The 17916-nt window shown below is 36.3% G+C and overlaps 1 protein-coding gene and 1 long non-coding RNA gene across 2 annotated transcripts; one reads left to right on the forward strand and one right to left on the reverse strand.

Moving 5' to 3' along the window:
• Positions 1-1689: 1689 nt before the first annotated feature.
• Positions 1690-6856, forward strand: LOC140668959 (uncharacterized). Its single transcript, XR_012047276.1, has 3 exons — positions 1690-1984; positions 2600-2668; positions 2870-6856. It is a non-coding gene; the product is annotated as an uncharacterized lncRNA (long non-coding RNA).
• Positions 5414-16053, reverse strand: LOC140668958 (sortilin-related receptor). Its single transcript, XM_072898319.1, has 10 exons — positions 15754-16053; positions 13702-13977; positions 13401-13562; positions 13033-13317; positions 12675-12943; positions 8260-12551; positions 7610-7866; positions 6939-7407; positions 6647-6853; positions 5414-6534 (listed from the first exon to the last, which is right to left on the reverse strand). The coding sequence occupies exons 1-10, from the start codon at positions 16021-16023 to the stop codon at positions 6473-6475; spliced, it is 6549 nt and encodes a 2182-aa protein (XP_072754420.1). The 5' UTR covers positions 16024-16053; the 3' UTR covers positions 5414-6472.
• Between the last annotated feature and the right edge of the window lie 1863 nt (positions 16054-17916).

Genomic DNA, 17916 nt, shown 5'->3' on the forward strand with positions numbered 1-17916 from the left:
ATTCATATAATATATTATATAATGTATTTATTATATAATATGTATTATATAATAAATTATAATATGTTATATAATTGTTATATTCATAAAATTGCAAATTTATTTAATAAATTCTTTACAAAAGTCTCATATACGAAATTGAAATGGAAATTCTTTTCATCAAAGGATCTTAACTTCGAATTTTTTATGGTGAAACACATTTGCCCTACTTGGGAGATTGAATTTATAATTACACAGTATCGAATAATTTGTAATCGCCCTCGACTAGTTATTATAGACAGTCATTCTTTCTTGTCATTTTTGACAGATGATGTTCCAGAATGTTACAAATGCATGCATTATTCATCGTGAGAACTCTTTCAGAGAAATCACCAAGCAAAGGTTCCATATGAAAAAGGGCATTCTCACGCGAAGAACGTGAGTCGTGCAACATTCGACATTTTCTAGGACAGCGACCTCGATCTCTGCATACGTCGCGTTCCGCTGGAGCGGAAGCATCGTTCGTCCTTTAATATGGAAGATCTGCGAGAACTTCCGCGTCGAGAGAGGGATGAGAGGCCCGACAGTGAGAGACGTTAATGCGTAACAGTTGTAGCATGCTAATCGGTCGCTGTAATATGTTAATCCTGCAAGGATACGAACGATTAATGTTCCTTTTGAGAACATCGTGCCTCTCATGATGTACTTATCGCTCACTCCACGTATAATTTTGTAAGCAGACAGAATATTTCTCTTTACGCGCGAGAGACGCGGTCACCAAAAGTAACGAAGAACCTTGTTATACGGATTCAAGAATCTAGATATAACAGTACTTTATCAACTTAAACGCATGTCAGTTAAATTATAATAGTATAAAGTAATGCATTCAGAAAACGTTTAAGCAGTACAAGAGATTATGTCAATTTCACTACGCAAAGCGATTCGATCAAATGCATTATTCTAGTCATAAAGACTCGGCGAGAAACGTCATAATAATATACAATTATATCTCTTCAATCAATATGATCGGCTTAATAATAAGTTGTCTGAAAGTCATATTTATTAGACAGAAAATAATATCTCTATTTCTAACGCAAATATGCATTTCGTGCAAACTGATAACGTAAACTTTCAGAAACTCGATGAAAAAATAATGAGAATATTTTTCGAACATTTTTTGGATTAGTAGATATAATTCGATTATTTTTTCTCTTTTGACGTATCATAATTTTAATTATGCATATATACACAGAAAAAAAGTAAGTGTTAAATCAAAACTTATATACTCATAAGAACGTTTGTTTCATATATACGCAACAATTTATAATCTTCTTGGAAGAATTTAAAAATCTTAAATTTCAACAATATTATAATCTTATTTCAATACTACGATTGTCATTTTAAGAATAAAATAATTATTTTAACTCTAAAAGAAATTATAATCTTCGATTTAAACATGTGTTATTTTCCATTCAATATTTTTTATTTTTACTCTCCATTCAAGAAAATGTTTAAATAACAAGAATGTATTTTTCTTGATTGAACTAAATAAAATGTCTTCATCCAAGCAAATTTTCTTTGTTTAACGCAATATAATCTCATTTCAAGATTTACAATTTTCAAACTAAAGATATTGTCAAAATAAAAATATTCTTTTTTTCTATGTACTTGATGTGGTCTCTATTATTTCTTCGAGATGTATAATAATTCTCTAAAACACAAGAGGAAAAATAAAAATAATAAATATATACAAGTAATATCGAAATTTATATTATATAAGTGACCTTTCGCTGCAAATACTTCTTTTACTGAGCAGCTCGTGTAACATTAAAAACAATGTGTTTCGTCAAAATGTTTATCTGGACGCCACAACGAAAAGATCAGAGAGTAATTGTCAGTGTTCGTTGCGCTCTGCACGAGTGCGAGGCGATTTGGTCTTTAAACGATCTCGGAGTAAGATTAGGAGAACGTATATGTACGCATATACCAACCGCATGTAATTAAGGTAACAATTATGATTACGGTACATGCGCGCGTGGTTACTCCGAGTTTATACGCGTTATAACGCATCGTTTAGAAGCGTAACAATGTGACGTTCTTTCTTCTTGCGAGGAATACGACTGATATCTAATCTATCCATTATAATAAAATGCGGACAAATTTTATATAAATAACGAAAAATAGCTCTTCAAAATGTAAAGTATAACAGGAAGTTTCCGTATTAATTTTTACAGGATATTCGAAAATGTTTACTCTGCAATACGTGTAACGATTGTAACATGTAATTCTCGTAATCTACATATGTAATCTTAATTAAGAAAAAGGATTGTACATTACGTATATGTATATGTGTACATTATATATATTTATTATATTAGATATATACATATATTATGTATAGATAAATCTGGTTTTTATCTGATTGTGAGTTTAAGTAATCAATCAAATACTTCTAAAAATGTTTATCAAAAAATTTTATATATTATGTATATATGTATAAATTACATTTGCAAGAATAATTTGAAAACTGAATCAAATATCTAGAGTCAAAAAAAATGTTGAAAATAATTATTCTTTTTTGTTAAACTGTGTTATTAAATGTACTTTAATATTTTTTCAGAAAATTATTTCAATTTTTGATCATCAAAATATCAACATGCCTGTTAAATACACTGTTCAAGGATTCCCGGTGAGTGTTCAAAATATGACTATAATAATACTAAGAAAAATTAGGCGACGAAATGTGAGATTAAATATTAATAAGTTTTTCTATGGTACAAAACCGTATCAATGACATACCTGTATAAATAATAGATATTATCTTAGCTCCGAGAGCATAGAGTTCTAAACTATTATTTATGATATTTTATGGTTCTCCATGTAATTTCAGAATAATCCGAGGCAAATGCTAGTTGACGATAAAATACAATAAAATTATATAGTGGATACAAAGGCCGAAGAGAGAGTGGACAACGCGGAATATAGTAATAAAAGTAAATACAGTTGTGCGCGAAAGATAAACGTTGCGGTATCTTAGAGTGCCGAAGCATTAGATGGTCTGTAAGTTTCTGTTTACTTTTATGTAAATTTTTTTTATACAAATTAAACCATCACTATTTACTATACACACACGATTTAAAAGAGCATACATTTTCAATCGGAAAAACACATATATGTAAAAAGAAATTCTAATACATTATATTATCTAATGAAAAAGTATAGGTAAATATCTAAGATTGAGATTTTTTAAAAAATTATTCAATTCTTTTCGTAACATACTGGTACTATACTTTTAAAAAGAATTATATTATATTCATTTTAATTTAATCTTGATAAGCGAAAATTAAATAAAGATGGAAATGATGCGAGCAATTACAATTGTCAAGTGGGACCTAATAGCCTAATGTTACATTGAAAATTATTTAGATATCTTTTTTTAGATCAATATATTAATTACGTCTCATTTAGAATATGATGATAAACACTATAGTAATCACCGAATATAATCATGTTATATGGGTTCATGCATAAGATGGTTTAAGATGCAACTACGAAATTCGCATTTTCAATCACACAAAGGGATTAAAATGTGAAAAAGAGACATGGTGCTGAATTTCCGGTACCGTGCCGTTGACTTAATGATGTTACGGGTCACAAACTTCCAAATTACTTTTTAGAATGGTAACGGAAGTCTTTCATCTCTTCTTGCGCGAGAGATTTGTCATGAATTCGTAAAACTATTATTTTCATTGTTCCATTTTTTCGAGATTGAACATTGAACCATGGTCCGGAACGTACGCTACGTCATGAATTCGCGAATTTGATAGAATGATAAATGTACGAAAAAAAGACTATTATTTTTCTCTACATATATACATTATATGTATAAATAAACTCTAATTTTTTATTATTCAATATGCATATTTAAGGCATTAATCATTTCTGGTAAAAAAAATTGAAAATTCTTCCCACATAATATTCAAAATAAATAACTTTATAAAAATGTAGAGTTCCTTAAAAATATAATATATAATAAAATATATAAAATATGTAGTACACACGTAATATAAATCACATATACAAATCAGGTTATATCGATGAGAATTATTAGTGAAAAGAAAAACTGATGAATATGCGGGAAATATTAAGGTTACCAAAATAAATTGATAAAAGTATAAAAAAATTACGTAATATATTCTGTGCCTTAAGTTTTTATTTATTTACACGTAAATATATTATATATACTTTATATTATATATCACTGTCTTTCTTGTCGCTATAACCCTTGACATTTATATCAACTATTATTCTGTATATAATTATCGCTCATGCTAGTACAGATTTAAAAACATCGAAATTTGTCGTTATTTTCTCTTCTCTGATACAGACATATATAACGACCGAGCGTGTGATCACGTCAAATTAGCGAAGAAATTGTTTTTTTTATGATTAATTCATTTTGTTCACGAGATGTGGTGATTTTCTGACATCGGTAACGTGATGGAAAAAAACCGAGAGCATAACTAATACTGTCTAAAAATCGTTTTTCTTTTATCGATCTTATGCATGTGTCTCTTCTACTTTCTTTTCTACTGTCAAATAAAAAGAATAAAATGTTCATAAAAAGCATTCAATATTTTAGCAATTTAAATACAACAAAATACATTTATAATTGTTCGCTCTTTCAAAATTTAAACTAATTTAATCGCATAAAACAGTAAAAAGACTCAACTTATAAAATATTCACCGATTTTGGTTTCTCTATCCGTTTGATTTGCTCCACACGTTCTTCGATCATATCGATTCAGATAAACTTATCGAATTCGACTCACAAACATTTTTAGGAACTAATGTCAGACACTTATCTTCCATTTGCGAAGAGAAATAAAACGACGATTAATCAAGAATAATCTTTATCTTTAAATTCTCTCATTAAAGTCCTCCAAAAAAAAAATATTAACTGTAAAATTTCATATACTACAACGAAAGGGGATATGAAAAGGTTTTGTCGACATAAGAGTTCTTTCTCGTCGTGGCAAGATCGCGGATTTTAATTGTTAATATCTTACGAATAATCCAATATAAATTAAATGATGAAAATTCATCACTTAAAATTCATTTAATTTTGAATATTATTAATAATCTTATTACACAAATAATATAGTTCAATATAAAATAATTTCTTTTGAAAACACAAAAATCAAGATAATCACCTGCAGCTTTTTTTTTATATTGAAGATATATATCCGGAATGGATTATTAGTTAAAAGTTAAATTAACAATATCTAATCTTGATAAAATGTGGTGTCACTCTTAAAATATAAAAAATTAAAAAATGTAATCTATTTTATTCGCACAAAACATATAATATCCAATTTCTCTTTAATAAATTTAGGGTAAGAAAATTTCTTAGTATTATATTTGAATTGCATCCTTAACTTTTCAACGCTCAGTTCGCTTTTATTATAGAATTATATATAATTATTGGAATATTCGAATAATAATACATGTTATAGTATTATAATATTCGAAATATATTCTTTCGCGTGGTAATTGCAACACGCCTCTATATGAGCGTCAGGTCACCTCTTTTCACGAGATAGAAACTCGCGTATAAAAACTTCTTTCAATGCCGCATCATAGGCTTGATAATAGTAATTGCGACAAAGATTTGCTCAAGTCAAGGAACTCTTCGTCAAATGAAATGTAGAAATGTACTCGTTATTAAAACGAGACTGATACATCCTTCAAATGCGGCATAGAAGAAAGCATTACTTTGGTCATGCACTTGCTATGTGGAAAGAACTTATGGCATCTGTAGATTTGTTTGCTTGAAAATATTAACATAAATTTCAATAAGAAAAGTTTTCATACAGTAATACCGGGAACTCACTTTCACATCAATGAATCTGCGTACAGATTTAAAAAAAAAAAGTTTCTTCACACATACGGGTTATATAAATACAATATTAAAAATGCATCTCGCCAAATGTGTGACATCTCGAAAATCTCACAATTTCGCGACTCATAAAAAATATTTACTATATACAAATTGCCGTTTCTTAATGGCATCTATTTCCATTGTTAGAAGATAAACTTCTTTTTCAAACTGTAGCTGTCTTGATTTGTTTACATTCAAATTTAAGATGCAACGGCCTCTCTCTCCAACTATACGGCAGATAGTCATCTTGATCGTTTGTGATGTACATGTATACCGTATTTCTACACAACGTATCATATAAATAGAGCGAAAAACTTTTATATAAATGCCCTATGTAAGAGCAGCCCGTTCACCTACCAATTGTTAACTATGACGGCAAGTAAAACTACAGTTAACAATGTCTATCTAGTTTCGAGACATTTTTATAAAAGTTTTTCTCTCTCTCCATTCGTCATAAAATTTTATCTATATATTCAAAATTATCATATTAATAGTGTCTTGGCACATCTTTTCTTTCTTAACATGTAAATATTCTGTTTATATATGTGGTGTTCATGCGATTACCAAAGGTTCATCATCTGAAAAGCCTCGAATCACAGGGCTGTCTTCTTCTTCTGTAAAAAAAAAAAAAAAAAAAAAAAAATAAAAAGATCATTAGTTCTTTTTTTCTCATGTCATATATCATGTATCGGTTTCCTCACTTTTCAAATACAAAATAACATTTACCTAAGCCATCTGTCGTGCCTGGGAAGGTAGCTTGTCCCCGCCTCGTGTCGTAGTGACTATTAGCGAATTGCGTAAAGCTGTTAGATAATCTTCTATGTCGAACGACGAAATATGCTAGCGCTGCACCCAGCGCTAAGACAACCAAGCAGATCGGTATTGCGAGAGATAATATGTTCGACGTGTTCATTATTACCGGGAGTTGCGAGCCTGTTGAATAAAAAGAGAAAAAGTTTATTATATGTAGATTAAAACATATCACAAATCACTTTTTACGAAAGAATATTAGACTTACCTGAAAATTGCGTGCTCCAAGTTTCACTCAATGGACTTTGGTATCCGTGCTCCGTGACCAAACGTGCAGCAAAGGTGTAAATCGTACCCGTTTTAGCATCCTTATAGCGATAAGGCGAATCCTTAGTCAAGAAGACGGCGGCTGTCGACTCGTTTATCTTTGTCGATCCCTCAGCTACCAAAATCTCGATGTGCCGATCAACATCCTTCGGCAGATCCGGCGGCTCTTGCCAAAATATTAGATAGTCTTTGTTATCGTGCAAGACAGTAATCTGATGGGGCGGCTTGATCGTTGGTGCGATATAAACAAATGGTTGGGTGGGTATGGCGTTTTCAACATCAGTCGCTACCGTAATATTATACTTTCCGCCGTATTTGATCGAATGGAAGGTATGTTTCATAATAGTTTCGTTAGTCGGCGACAATGTCACAACCATCTGCTTATTGAGGATCGTTTCCGTAACAGAAATCTGTAAAAAAAAAAAAAAAAAATTAGGATTAATAAACATATTTAAAGTGAACAAATATTAAATTAGATGCATGGGAAATTTTTCTCAGAGAAGAAAATTTTGAGAAATTTTTTCCCCGTGCACAACTCGATTTTCTTGAAAAAAATAATAATAATATATATATATTTTCTTGGAAAAATATTTCGTAATGTTATTGACTTACCGTATAGCTGATCGATTCATCGATCGTGGGACAACTCGCACTCCACGAGACAATTATACTGTCATTTTTATCCGGGGATGGTGTTACTCGCAATCTCTTTGGAGGTGCACGTTTGTTAAAGTACGTCGGAACCGTGATCGGTTGACATAAAGGTCCCGCTCCGTAATCCCCGATAACGCCAACGGCAAAGAAGTATGATTCACACGCTTCCAAGTCTTTGATCGTAGCCGTGAGATTAGAAGTTTTTAACTTGTAAGCTAAAAACAAATAAAAACAGAACAATTCGATTAATTAAATTTACAACTATTACAAAATATGATAAAACAACAACAGAAAAATACCGATTCCTATTATATTGAAATAATTTTCATATAAAGTAATTCACATAAATATTGGTTAAGATTGTGATTTAATAATTGTTTAGTCATTGAAAGCAGGATTAAGATAGTATAAGAAAATAAATATATATATATATATATATATATATATGTAAATATGTTATGATATATTAATTATTTTGTTAAAAGTTATTTAGTTAAGTAAATGTATGGTATGAATGAATGGGTAAAAAGTTTGTAAGTCCGTTCTTGACAAAAGCTGAAGAATAAAGTATTTGTTATAAGAGGCATAAACGTTGATTTTTTCCTCACCTTTAAAGAAATCATACATATTGGTAGCATAATGAATAGCATACTGCAACTTGAGCTTCTTGGTGCTCTTAGGTGGATCCCAGGTAAGTTTCACAGTCGTTCTCTGAGACTTTACTAGTTGCGCGTCGAACTTCGTTATTATCGGCAGCGCGGTGCCGTTCGTCGTAGCCATCACCATGGCAGGCTTACCAACGTATTTCTTCTTCATCGCACCGACCTCGAAAGTGTACTTGACGCCTGGTGCCAATTTTGTCACCTCAAACAGATTGTCCATGGTCGAAAGGGTCTGAAGAGTTGGATACGCCGGTGGTGCTTTGGGAGTAACGTGATATCCATCCACATCTTTCATCTTCTTCCATGTTAGGGTGACGGAGTGATTCGTCGTTGCCACCACGCGGAGATCTTCGATGTCGTCGATGTTGGCCGAACCATCAAACGTCAATGTGGCAACCTTCGACGAAATCGACTGGTATTGTCGGTTCTTTGCCACGATCCAGAAAGAGTAATTCTTGCCCGCTTCGAACGCCATATCGATGATCGCGGAAGTTTTTTGCCGCAAAAACTCCATCGGCGGTATAGGCGGTGTAATGTAACCTTGATAGCCGATGATAAGACCGTTTGGATGTTGGGGCGGTCGCCAGGCGACCTCGACGCGAGTGCCGTTTTTCTGCGTGACTGTCACGTTCCACGGTTCGGATGGTACGCCCTCGCCAGTCATTACGACTAGGTACTTAGCTGGTGGGAACACGGTGCTTTGACCCTTTACCTTGACGTAGACAGTCAAATTGTACTTAGTATACGGCTCAAGATTGTTGAATTGATACTCGGTGTCTTCGATCCATTCGCTGACGTTGGTCCACTTGGCACCTGGGACTGCTCGTGCAATCGAGGGCAGGAACTCGAACGTAACGTTCGATGGTATCGGCATCCACCAGAAGAGGAAGAGGCTACTGTCGTTAATGGAACGCTCGTCCACCCCCATTACTAGCACCTGGTACATGCGTGAGCCGTTCTTCTCGCAGTTATTCTCATCGAAACCGTCCAAACAGTCCGGATGGCCATCACAGTAGGATGCCAACGGGAAGCAGCGCGTCTCATCACACGGGAAAAGACCGACAAAGCAGGACGGGGTAGCAGGTGGACTCGTGTCATGATCTATGCGGCAGCCAAGCTCGTCACTGCCGTCAGGACACTCCTCGATGCCGTTGCAGATGTTGGATAGAGGCACACATGAGCCATCTTGACGGCACATAAACTGATCGTTCTCGCGGCATACGTGCTTCTTGTCGCAGTGCTGTTCATCCTCGCCGTTATGACAATCATTGGAGCCATCGCACACCCACGCGTTCTCGATGCAATCGCCATTGGAACACTGGAACTGATATTCGCGACAGACGCGCGGCTGTTCGGTTGTGTGAATTGACGGCGATGTGGGTTCTAACACACCCTCAGTCTCGCTGCCGCAGCCAATTTCATCGGAATTATCACCGCAATCGTCTACGCTATCACATTTCCACCAATATGGTACGCACTTTTTATTTTGACATAGGAACATCCAATCGTTGCAGGAATTTGTCGGCAGTATTGGCGGATTGAACGGCGGCGCCACTGTAGTAAAGGTGCAATTTACTTCGTCGGAACCGTCTACGCAATCCTTATCACCATCGCATGTCCATGACTTGTATATGCACCGATGCCCGGCCTCTTTGGTGTTGTTGCATGTAAACTGCCACGATTCGCACATCATGTTGTTGCAGTCCGTTTCGTCCGCGCCGTCCTCGCAGTCTGGTTCACCGTCGCACTTCCAGGAAGTCGGTATGCACGAGAGCGTATTATCGGCTTTGCAGGCAATCTCGTCGGATCGACACGTTGTCGGTAAAACGTTTCTGGTACAATTACGTTCGTCCGAGCCGTCCCGGCAGTCGTCCTCGCCGTCGCAGCGCCATCGATGCGAAATGCAGCGACCGCTGTCGCACTTGAAACGCAAGTGATCTGTGCAATTGGCATACGTGCAATTTAGCTCATCTTTACCATCTTTACAGTCACGATCCATGTCGCATACCCAGTACTTGGGTATACACTTGTTGCCGTCGCATTCAAAGTTATTAGGACTACACGTGGCGCGATTGCAATTAATCTCGTCCGAGTTGTCGCCACAATCGTTGTCGTTATCGCACTTCCAGAATTCAGGGATGCACACACCATTATTACAAGCAAACTGATTTGACGAGCAGGTGCTGGCAATACGTGGGCATGTTGAATTGGTATAAGGTTTGATGCCACCTGGACAGAGACATTTGCCGTCCGTCATCACCATGCCATCCGGACAAAGACAAACATGACTGTTACCAGGCGCACCCAGACAGATATGCGAACAAGTGTTGTTCGTCGCACACTGGTTCGTGCCGACTTGCACGCTATGCGCAAAGATCTTCAGGTCCATCAAACCTACGATCTGGAAACCAATTATTGTGTTGATTCCAACACCGTGGTCCTTATTGGCAACAAATATCATTGATTGTTTCCAATCATCCCAGTACATGTTATCCTTTAATACAGCAACCGCAAATGGATGCGACACGCGCGCATCGCTAGCAATGACCTTCTTAAACCTTTTGCCCTCAAAGTCCGAGGAAGCAATATAATCCAAACGGGCGTCCACCCAGTAAATACGCTCGGCAATGTGATCGATCGTTATTCCATTTGGCCATTCGACTGTGGGTTTGACGAACAATCGCTTGACGTCCGTGCCGTCCAGATTGGCGCGAGAGACAGAGGCATTGCCCGGCGACCAATCAGTCCAGAATATATATCCATTCATAGGATGAACCGCGATACCTCTCGGTTTCTGCAACACGTTCGGGCCTAATATCGTTCTGCGCATTCTGCCCATGGAGGATATATCCGTTCGAATTATTTGTATCCTCATTTTGACACCGTCCACAAAATAGAGCACGTTTGACACCCAATCCAAGGCCATTCCCTCGATGGAACTTAAATCGTTCTCGACGAGAATTTCGGGAGAGCTAGTGCCATTTTGCAGACATTGTCTGCCGATTGTATCGTTTACAATATCCGCCCAGTACAAGCAATTGTTCTTCATATCGAATTCGATGGCAATTACATTCTTCAAATCGTGCACAGGTAGCATATCCATTTTGTTTTCCACCAGGTCAATTCGCGTTATATGCTCTCGTTGAGCTACCAACAGAAATTCTGGTCTTTCGCCCATTGGGCACGGTATCTCGTCGGGTTCAAAGTTTCTCGCAAAACCGTCGAGACAGTCGTCATCGGCTATCTTAACGTAGCCCTTTGTGCGATTGTAAAATTCGCCAGGTTGGCACGTGTTCGGGACGGCATAAGGATCATAATCGGTAATTAATTTGTTACGGATACAGTGATACGGATTTCCGACGCGCGTAAAGCCATAATCGCACTGATAATCATTTGCGTCGCAATAACAGAGATCTAAGTTCACTCGTCGATCGTAGTTCACTCCCTGATAACAGTTAGCACGCATCGCGCGTCTCTGATACGTTTCTTTACGTCCCAACACGCAGGCCATAACTGGTTGTTCGGTACTCGACGGAGACCAAAATTTGTAATCGTCCTGCGTACACTCTCTCTCGAATACATTCCGCAAATCGACTTTGATTATGAGCCACTGATGTTGTCCGCTGTCCGATCCAAACATGGTGAATACCGTCGTGTTCTCCCCAGGCTCCGTCATGAGACCATAAACACGTAACATTTTTTCGTTGAATTCATAAGTTTGCCATGTCTCGCCTTCGTCCAACGAATATGAAATGTCTCTGGTCTCTCCGCGCGACTTGAAATACTTTACTGCCACTAACAGACCTCCGTGATCGCCCATGTTGAAAAAGTAATAATCTTTCAACACTTGTTTCCATGTGAGACCCGCGTCCCGTGAGACGTAGAGGGCGGGGTGACCTTTCAAACTGGATCCAATCACGCCGGTGGCCATTATTATTCCGGGCGCCGATTTCGAGCTCATGATCGTGACAGATCTCGTTACTGGATAAAGCTGACTGAATCTTTGACTCAAGTGTAACGAGCAATCTTTTGGACAGTGAATGTAAAAACCTTCGTGATTCGCCGTCGGTGCTTTAATACTATTCCAGGTGCTACCGTGATCAAAGGTGATCACCGATTCCAAGTGTTCCGGTCCGATCGAGCCTGATTTCGGGGTACCTTTGACTCGTGACGCTATGTATATACCTCGAAGACCTTCTACTTTATACAAGTCTGTGAATGTCTCGTCAGCCACGTCACTATACAAATAGATATACAAACATATGCGTCAATACACAAATAAGTCGGAAAAATTTGCAAGTAGTATTAAAAGTAAACTTCACGATTACATATTTTTACGTATTATTTTTCATTACACTTACTTTAACCAGCTATCCTTCCAAGTGCTGTTGAGGAAAAATGTGAAAATGCCCTCCAGAGATAACGTAAATATAGCCTTTTCATGATCTATGACCTCTGATACATAAAGATTGACCATAGTTTCGCTGTGCGACACTGCAATGAAAACTCTGTTGAACGATACGTCTACAATATGGTAATCATTGCAATCCAATTCCGTGTTAAATTGCGCCACAACGAACGATTGATTTTTGTAAGACACATAGAGATCCAGGTGCTCCGACGTCCTGTTCTGTTGAATAGAACAAAGAATAATGACAATTAAATTTTACTAGATTTCACGAAAGAGATTCTATATGCGCGTGACAGCATAATACTTGCCTTTGAATTTTTTACAGTGAACATATAATCGCCTTTGATTTGGAAATCCTCGACATTCTCAATGACAACACTGAATTCTTTTCGCAAAGCCGGCCTTACTCGCAAAGCTGAAGGATTTCGATTCTGATACCAAAGCAAATATTGAACATCTAGTTTCAAAACTGTATTCGATCCACTAGGCTCTGTGCGTTCCACCAATAGGAAACGATAAGGTGACCAGTAAAAGGCCTTCACATAATGCTGTATCGGTAACCAGACTAATCCACGATCGGTCGACAACCATAACTGAAATAGCAAAATTACAAAGTTCAAAAACAATGATAAAGTTACGTGTAAATTCAGAATGTAATTGATATTTTATCCCATACCTTTCGCATTGGATCGACTTTATCAAGTGCGATAAGTACTCGTGGATCCAATTCATAAAACGAGACCTCGCTTGGGTGAAATAGCACGGGAATCCTTCGAATAGTCTTGCCGTTGTTGAACGTTAAAAAGATTAAATTGTGTAGACTGTCCACGAAAACGCACTGCAAATAAAGTAAAATCTCAGAAATGTTCTTCCAATGAAATTAAAGATATGACACAATTAAAGTTATACGCTCCAGAAATAATATATTATTATTCATATCTAATAAGAATCAATTTTGTAAAGAAAACGAGACTCACGTATTGATAATATTTAGGATGGTTAGTGAATTTATCCACGACTGCATATTCGGCGTTGGAATCGGACGAAATCCTGAACAGTTCCGTCTTATTTTCAAACGTATCGCCATAATCGTAACTGATGTAAACAGCGCTAGGATGGGTCGGGGAGGAAAATCTACCACCTTGAAAGCGCACCACTGGTGTGCTGTCCCTTGCTAGACATATTATTACATTGGAACCCTCCCCGACCCAATGTACCATCAATTGCTGATGCGAATCATTTAAAGCATTGACCTGTAATAAGGAGAAACATAATTTTTCGTGCTATAACATATAAGAGATGTTCAAAATTTTACATGTATAAATTGTATATAAATTTATATAATGACGACAATGAAAGCAATAAGAATTTTATCTTTTCATAACATTAATGACAAACAGCATAAAAGATAAGAAAAGAAAAGATAAACGTCATTAGAAAAACAAAAAATCAAGCGTGTAAAATTTTCATCTTGATTTGTTAAAAAAAAGCACTTAAGAAAAGCGAGATTTATAATAAAAAATAAAATACATAAAAATACATGAGCGTAAGACGTATGCGCGCTTGTAAATCGACGTCTTTATTGCAGTAATTTTAGCTGAATATATATATATATATATATATATATATATATATGTGTGACAGAAGGTGAATCATTGGATACGATGGTGACAAAGTCTCTATCGGATTGTTTTCTCAGCACTCTTGTTACCTTGGACAATGTCACAAGAAACATAAATCATTATTGGAAAAGATAAAGACAATTAATAATTCAAAATACACCTACGTATAATACAAATTACATGTATGTGTTCGTAGTACAGTTTTCCTTAAAGTGTTGAACGCGAGAAAAAATTTTGAGCGATAAAGGAAACGAATTAAAGGTCAATTAATCGTCAAGATAGAAGTGAAAGTTATCTGACCTTTTTATATAATTATACAAAACAGTCTAAAATACGAAATATGTTATACGCAATTAAATTAATTATATAAAAATTATTTCTAAAACAAAAATCATTCTTGGCGTATAACATATTATAAGCAGAGCTTAATTAACATCAAAATTATTATTTTTTTTATATTATTAAAAAATTAATACACAATTTATATAATATAAATTCAAAATTGCGTAATATACGAATAAACAAAGGAAACAGAAATATGTAATTTGATTTGTCGCAGCGAACTAAATTTGTAGCTTCTCGAAACCTTAGGTAGTTCTTATCTGTTCGAAATGACTAACTACTGCGTTTCCTTTGTTAGCATAAAAATACTTGGTAGTCGAAATGCATATGCGCATCTATCCATTAGAGTCAACCGCATAATAATCTATAAGAGTCTATGACTAAGCACACGCGATGTGTGACGTAAAAAAAAAATAGGGACAAAAAAATATCTACAAATGTTCTCGAAAATTCTCTTGGCTCTTTTCAACCAAATCGTAAAGAAAAAGAAGGCGCACTGCCAAAATGACACGCTGATGCGTAATAATCTCGTATAACGAGAACGTTTTGTTTACAAAGTTAGCGAAGGTCTTCCGACCGTACTTGAGGGACCCGCACTTAAAGCGGAGGAAAAAAAAAAACTTTCTCTGAAAGCGAAAGGGAAAATAGAGGCAGAGAGGGCGGTTAGTGACCCCTCGTGTATCAATATAAACGGTGAGGGCCCGCGCGACGCTCCGTTTCGCTGAGATTGATTAAATTTACTCCGGAAGAGAGATAATACGGCAATTATGCTCCGGTTGTGACCGCACACAAAGGCCGCGCTGTGCGTGTCTCATTGGGAAAAATTCCGCGAGACGATATAGACAGCGGCAGAGAGGACGTGTCTCGCGTATAATATATGTATGTGTATACGTGGCGCATCTATTTACACGAAATGTCAGAGCGAGTGTTTTTCCCCTTTTTCTCCGGAATGCGAGAGGGAAGAAAGTGCCGAGCGAAACGCAGCCGTTGCCGGTCGTGGAATTGCGACGCAAAACAACAACCTTCACCGACGCGCCGCGCCGCCACGCGTACACGCATACGTACCTTGGTCGTGATGTTTGGGTTATTGTTTGGGTGCTCGGACGGTGACGGCACATCCCTGCGCGTACGCCCGTTCAACGACGTTTCATGTCCGCGCGGGCCGCGCGGCCTGTCAATAATCAGCGGTTTCCTGTACGGCGAATCGCCGTCCTCCGTCACGTGCAACCGCTTCGCCCTGTCACCGTATCTCACGCCGTAATTGCACTCCGTTAGTAGAACCAAATGGAAAATTAACGCGAGACAATAAGAGGCCACTATTGTCCGACCGGCCATCTTGCCTAAGACTGACTCTTTTCCTTGAGAAAGCGAGGATATTATGCGCGGAGGCTACGAATCATGGCGAGAAAAACGGCGCATGCGCGTGTGACGAATACTTGTATACGACATTTACAGTCTGGTTGTGTTCCAAAATTCACTGCCAACGTCTTGTCATCTTTGTCTAGTATTCAGTGAACAAGGATGAGGATAGGCTGACAGGGCTGACAGTACTGACGCTGAATTTTAGAACGCAACCTCTCTTCTAATAAATTACAACCGTGTTGTGCGCGCGAAAATTAAATAAAGACGGAGATGATGTCGCGAGCGTTGCAATTGCCAAGTGGAACGCAGCCTTATTCTCGACGTCCAGAATCTAGCATTACTGCCCTAAAGCCCATCCCATTTCCACGTCAGAATTATTTTTATCGCATATAAATATATTATTTTTACATTAAAATAAAATTAATAAAAATTATGATCCACGAATATTATTGTTCTACATTTATAAATATATGCGACTTTTAATTTGAAAAGTCGTGATTGATAAATCGTCAGATATATTTATATGGACATTACGGATAATAATAAAGAAGCGAAAAGATGCAGAGAATCTTTCGATAAAAACTAAGTATTGCTGCTGGGGGAGACGAATGCTTTTAATGACGGTGCGCAGATGTAATAATAAAAGTATATTAGATAATGACTTCCATTTCCTGACATGGCTAGAACGGTGAACGGTGTCGTTGACGTGCCTAATGCACGTCTACACGTAGATTCCTGCTCGCAACGTGTACCTATAATCGACATCTAAATACAATTTTTTCTTCTTCGTAAAAAGAACGTTTGTAATTTATTAAGAGAGAATAATCATTACAAGATATTAAAAATATAAAGCAATCGAAAACTAAAATTCTACAAGTAATTACATTGTTCTTTAAGCTATTTTATTAAGAACAAAAATGTACACGTCAATGTAATTAAAATTCACAATTCATACATTAATCCTTTTTACGACATGCTACGTTACTGTGATAACCAGAGTCGATTTATAATTAATTATCGTTACGTGTGAGAAAGTAAAAAACATCATCTTACCTTTTATCAATTAAAATATCGCTCGTTTTAAAAAGATTTCATTCTAAAAATGGTTAAGTTTTTTTTTTCTATAAATAAGAAAAAAAGAACAATGTTGAAAAATAATAGATATGTAATCTAGCTTCCGTCTAAAATAGATAAAGATGTTTGAATAAATTTTCCTTCTAAAACGAACAATTCAACTGCGAAATATGTTTTCAGTTGTGAGAGAATCATATCTTACCTTGAGCTCACCGAAAGAGATAAAATCAATCAATTGATTGCACAGCTGATTGCACAGAAAGCAAATTGGATGATTATCATATTTTGCGGATAATTGCTCTGTCTGATGATTTCCTTCTCATTTCTCGCAAATCTATAAAAATCACATTACGCGTATTTTTCGAGCGCGCGAAAGAATTATTATTCTTAGACGTGTATTTTTAAAAATTTATTTTAATTTATGCTGAACGTAACTGGGGTACGCAGTTATCTTGCTGATTTTTAATTTCCTGCTTTTCGATAACAGTGCATGAATCGATATCGTTGCAACGGAAATTATGCGTGCCACTGTGTGTGCCTTCCGTACGCTTGCGTTTCCAACGTTGACATTTAATTCGTGAACTCAGTTCCGCGAACGCAATTTTGTGATGACTAACTATATACTGTCACGCGCAGACGGACATCGTATAACTTGAAACTGACCTTCACATAAAATGCTATTACAGTAGATCTAACAATTCAATTTTATGCCAACAACAAATTAGTGATAAATAAAAAAAATTGAAAAAATATACAGATCTTACGAGAAAAATAGGTTTTTCGTATACTTAT

The sequence above is a fragment of the Anoplolepis gracilipes genome, chromosome 8 (genome assembly GCF_047496725.1).
Source record: "Anoplolepis gracilipes chromosome 8, ASM4749672v1, whole genome shotgun sequence".
Lineage (NCBI taxonomy): Eukaryota > Metazoa > Arthropoda > Insecta > Hymenoptera > Formicidae > Anoplolepis > Anoplolepis gracilipes.